This window comes from Ursus maritimus (assembly GCF_017311325.1).
Source record: "Ursus maritimus isolate PB19 chromosome X unlocalized genomic scaffold, ASM1731132v1 scaffold_X1, whole genome shotgun sequence".
Classification (NCBI taxonomy): Eukaryota; Metazoa; Chordata; class Mammalia; order Carnivora; family Ursidae; genus Ursus; species Ursus maritimus.
The window spans coordinates 82,547,638-82,552,814 of NW_024423319.1; the positions used below are offsets into that span (position 1 = coordinate 82,547,638).

Here is a 5,177-nt window from a genome sequence, read left to right on the forward strand (position 1 = left end):
CGGGGGGGGGGGGGCTATTGCAGTGGTCCAGTGACTGATGACAATGTTGGCAGTGGAAGTAGCAAGTGCTGGTCAGATTCCGGATATGTTTTGAAAGCAGATCTAAGAGGATTTGCTTGTGGGTGTGTGAGAGAGAGGAGTCAAAGATGACCTCAAGGAGGGATGAATTAACTGATAGGGGACAGGCCAAGGCAGGAGCAAGTTGAGGAGTAAGAGCATAAGTTTGATTTTGGCCATCTGGAGTTTTGAGATGCCTGTTAGAGATCTAGTGGCCATGTCGCCTGGCACTCAAGGGAGGTGTCACAGGGTAGGAGGTATGGATTTGTGAGACATTAGCCACGAAGTGGTATTTATCACCATGAGGTTGGATGTGATTCCCAAGGGAGTGAATGTAGAGAGAGGCAAGAGAACCAAGGATGAGCCTGAGGGTCCTCCCACATTTGGGGGTCAGCTAGTTGAAAGAAGAACCAGAAGGGAGGCAGAGAAGTAACAGCCAATTAGGTAGGAGGAAACTGAGGACAGTATTCTGGAAGCCAAGGGAACAAAGCGTTTCCAGGAAAAGGGAGTGATCAACTGTGTCCAGTCCAGCTGGATGAGGACTGAGACCTGAAAAATGATTTTAAAGGTGTGGACATCATCAATGACCGTGACAGCAATAGCTTTGGAGGAGAGACGGAAGGGGTGGGCGGGGAAGCCTGACTGGAGTCAGGTCTAGAGACAATGGGGGAGGAAGTGGAGGCAGCGAGTGCCCACAACTCTTTTGAGGAACTCTGCTATAAAAGAAAGAATGGGGGACAGCAGCTGGAGAGAAATGCGGGGTCAAGGCCTGAAGGAACTCGCAGCGTATTTGGGAGGCGATGGAAATGATCCAGCCTGTAGGAAGGAGAGGTGGAGAATGTCAGTAGACAGTCCCTTCCTATGACTTTAATATTCTCATAGAAGTAGAAGCCCACCATCCCACTGCATCCCAACTCACCCCTAGTCTCAGTTGTTCTCTCCCGTCCCCCATGTCGTCCCAGGTATACCAGTTTTTCAGCTGCCTCCCAGAGGACAAGGTTCCCTACGTCAACAGTCCTGGGGAGAAATACAGGATCAAGCAGCTGCTGCACCAGCTGCCCCCACACGACAGTGAGGTGAGGCGCTAGAAGACAGGAAGGGCATGCCAGGTGGTGGGGAGGGCACAGCCCGGGCAAATGCCAAGCAGCTGGAAAGAAACGCACAGGGCCAGAGAAGGAAAGGTGAGCTGATCTGACGTGAAAGGTCTGGACAAGCAGGGGCAGTTGGGCCGCTCCTCGGCAAAACCGCAGCTGAGCCCTGGGAGAAGAGGTGAGGGGTGGGAATTTCGGGCAGGAAGCCCCCACCTATAGAAAGGCCTGGAAGTAAACTCTACGCTTGTGGATGAATTCTGGAAGGGGAGGGGGCAGGCATGGTGGGAGGAGCCTGGAAGACCCTCCCACCCCAGGCACAGTACTGCACGGCACTGGAAGAGGAGGAGAAGAAAGAGCTCAGAGCCTTCAGCCAGCAGCGGAAGCGGGAGAATCTGGGCCGTGGCGCCGTGCGCATCTTCCCCGTGACCATCACTGGGGCCATCTGTGAGGAGGTGAGCCAGGGAGGGCCCCGGTGAGTGAGAGCCGTGCCTTTGCTCCAGATCCCGGGAAGATGAGGCCTGCCACTTAAGCCCTAGTGGTCTGTCTCTCATGTCCCCTCTGGTGGATGGAGTCGTTTCCTCACATCCCACTGTGAGACCAGGACTATGCCTTAAGGCCTCCCTGGCCAGCAAGATCTGTCTGTAGGGCCCCCTGGTGGGCGGGGCCTGTTTCTCAGCTCTCACCATTGAATGTGGCCTGTCTGTAAGGAGGCCCTGGTGGACCATCTCTATTAGCTCCCTCATCTCGGTGGATGTGAGGTGTGGGCTCTCTGGTCTTGTGGTTGAGACGTGTCCTTAAGAACTGACCCACAGTGTCAGGGCCTGTCTGTAGGGCCCGACGGTGGGTGGAATTTGTCTTCAAGGCCCCTCCCAGCTGGTAGAGATAGGCCCTAAATCCTACTATTAGGTTCTAAAGTGAGCTTTGTCACTCCGGTTCCACCCTGGGCCTGGCCTGTCTCTTTGATTTCCCCAGCTCCCGAAGGACAAGACTTGCCTTTAAGGCTACCCACGAATAGAAGGGGCTGTCTCTGTGGTTTCCCCCAGGAGTCCGGTCAGCCTCTAGGGGACCCTCCCGTGTAGGCAGGGCCTGTCTCGGAGTTACCCCACAGGTGGAGCTAGTCACAAAGGTCTGCTGGGGTAAGGCCCAAGTGGCACAGGCTGACCCCGTTCTGTCCGGCCATGCTGGTGGCGGCGTCTCTCTGTCGTCCGGCAGTGCGGGAAGCAGATTGGAGGCGGGGACATCGCCGTGTTTGCCAGCCGCGCAGGCCTGGGTGCCTGCTGGCACCCGCAGTGTTTTGTGTGCTCCACGTGCCGCGAGCTGCTGGTAGACCTCATCTACTTCTACCACGCTGGCAAAGTCTACTGCGGCCGCCACCACGCCGAACGCCTGCGGCCGCGCTGCCAAGCCTGTGACGAGGTTCACACCTCTCTGCCCAGGGGTGGGAGTGGAGGGCGAGCAGGGCCGGGGGCAGGCCCTTCTGATGGCCAAGGTGGACCGTGTTCCCCCCCCCAGATCATCTTCTCGCCTGAGTGTACCGAGGCCGAGGGCCGGCACTGGCACATGGGCCACTTCTGCTGCTTTGAGTGCGAAGCATCGCTAGGAGGGCAGCGTTATGTCATGCGTCAGAGCCGCCCCCACTGCTGTGCCTGCTACGAGGCCCGCCACGCTGAGTACTGTGATGGCTGTGGGGAGCACATTGGTGGGTGAACAGGAGACGGGGCAGGGGCACCACCCCACCAGGATTCTCCTCTATAGTCCATACTGGCAGTCTAGCGCCAGCACCATAGCCCTCTACCCTTCACTGCAAGTCCCTCACGGGTATCCCCCATCACGCTGTACTTTCTAAACCCCACCTGCATGACCCTAGGCACCACTGCGTATCTAGGCCCACTTCCAGAGATCCCTCTAATTCCCAGCCCCCTGGGGCTACCCTCTTACTCCCTCAGCCAAGGCCCAATGCCCCCAGACTCCCCCTATTCTCTAAGGACTCCTCCATCACCCCAGGTACAGTCCTACCTCCTAAGGCGCACCCTACCCTCTAAGACCCACTCCTTTCCCACCAAGGCCCCGCCCTACCTTCTAAGCCCTGCCCCCACCACCCAGGCCTTTCCTTCAGATCCACCTTCTACACTCTGTGCACCTGAAGCTACCTCTTAATCTCTAAGCCTGACCCACATCTCAGAGTCCAATGCCCACCCCCAGTCTGGGGGGGCGCCCTGAGAAAGAAAGAGAGAGACAAGAGGAGACATCAGCCTGTGTCCAGGAGAGAAAGGATGAGGAACCTTAGGGGAAGCCCAAACCTCGGTTTCCCTGCTTTCTCCAGAGAAGGGCACCCATTCTGGAGAGTGGGGAGGGAGGGTATCTTGGAGTACCCTGCCTCAGATTCCCTACCTCTTCCCAAGAAGGGCCCCATTTAGGATAGGCAGGGGATATGCCTGCCGGCCCTGCCTCAGTTTCCCCCCTCTTCGGTCCCCGCAGGCCTGGACCAGGGTCAGATGGCTTATGAGGGCCAGCACTGGCACGCCTCAGACCGCTGCTTCTGCTGTAGTCGCTGTGGGCGAGCCCTGCTGGGCCTCCCCTTCCTGCCACGCCGCGGCCTAATCTTCTGCTCAAGAGCCTGCAGCCTGGGGTCCGAGCCCACAGCGTCGGCGACCGGCCGTCGGAGCTGGAGCGCGGGCACGGTCTCTGCACCTCTTACAGCATCCACGACTTCTTTCTCCGCTGCGGAGGAGGCGTCAGAGACCGCCACCAAAGGCACCAGCACGGAGCCAGAACCTGGTGAGCTAACCCTTGAGCCGCGCGCAGCCTCTTGTAGTCCCCCTCACCTCAAACCACCCCCCCCACTCTCCCAGGCCCTTCACCAGCTGCATCCCTGGGCCCGCCCCCATCTCAGCACCGGCAGCATCTCCAGGCAGCATCTCCAAAGGGTGCTAGGCCCAGTCTCCAGCCCACACTACACCCCCTCGTGAACCCTGGCTCCGCCCCCTGTTACAAGGCCCGTTCCCTAGCCTGGACTTGTTCCTTCTTGAATCCACATTCTTCCTCCTTTCCTCCAAACCCCTGACCATCCGCTCTCCGCACCCAGGCCCCACCCCCATTCTATGGCAAACTTGGTGGGCTTTAGACGATGTCACCTCCCTTCCATCAGAAGCCACGCTCCCATTCCCTCCACGCAGAGCCTGCCCTGGGCCTCACGTTTCCCAAACTCCCCCACCTTGCTGCCCCCCTCCGACCCCTGCTCCCACTTTCCCAGTCCTGATGGAGTAAAGTAGAGAGAAGGCCTTTCCACGGGCCTCCCCTCGGGGCCAGATAACAGGGAGTTGCTCCATCTCTCTTTCCAGTTGCAGGCCCTGAGGAGCCCACCCACTTTCTGAGGGGCGCCCCCCACCGCCACTCCCTGCCAGAGCTGGGGCTCCGCAGCCCCCCAGAGCCACCCCCAGGACTCCCTAGCCAGCCCGAGCCGAGCCTGGAAGATGGTGCCTTTGGTCGCCAGAGCACCCCTCGTGTCAGCTTCCGTGACCCTCTGGTGTCTGACGGAGGCCCGCGACGGACCCTGAGTGCACCCCCAGCCCAGCGTCGCAGGCCACGCAGTCCCCCACCCAGGGCCCCCACCCATCGCCGCCGCCACCATCATCATCACCATCACCGCCGCCACTCAGGCAGACATCGCCACCACCAATGTGACTTGGGATCGGGGTCGGACTCAGGATCTTGCTCCAGCTCACCTTCTAGCCCCAGTTCCGAGTCGTCGGAGGAGGATGGCTTCTTCCTAGGGGAACGCATCCCGCTGCCCCCACATCTGTGCAGGCCCAGGCCTGCTCAGGACAATGCAACTGGAACCCCCAAATCCCCCTCTCCACAGCTCCCCCGGAGCTCACGCCCAGGGATGCCTCGCCAGGCCAGAGACAAGAACTGCATTGTGGCTTGAAGGCAGTGTAGTCCTGGAGGGCTCCGTTCTCGAGTCAGTGTAGATGATCCTATGCCCCAGCCTAGGTCATAAATCCCCTTCCTCCTTCATCTGTTTGTGTT

The 5,177-nt window shown here is 59.4% G+C and overlaps 1 protein-coding gene across 1 annotated transcript in view; it reads left to right on the forward strand.

The window, feature by feature from the left end:
- The window catches only part of LOC103662798 (prickle planar cell polarity protein 3), an 11,822-nt gene that overhangs the window by 3,462 nt on the left and 3,183 nt on the right, over positions 1-5,177 (forward strand). Inside the window, exons 4-6 of the mRNA XM_040631691.1 lie at positions 1,020-1,133; positions 1,463-1,600; positions 2,361-2,412. Of these exons, the coding sequence (XP_040487625.1) occupies positions 1,020-1,133; positions 1,463-1,600; positions 2,361-2,412 (304 nt within the window). The remainder of the gene's footprint in view (positions 1-1,019; positions 1,134-1,462; positions 1,601-2,360; positions 2,413-5,177) is intronic.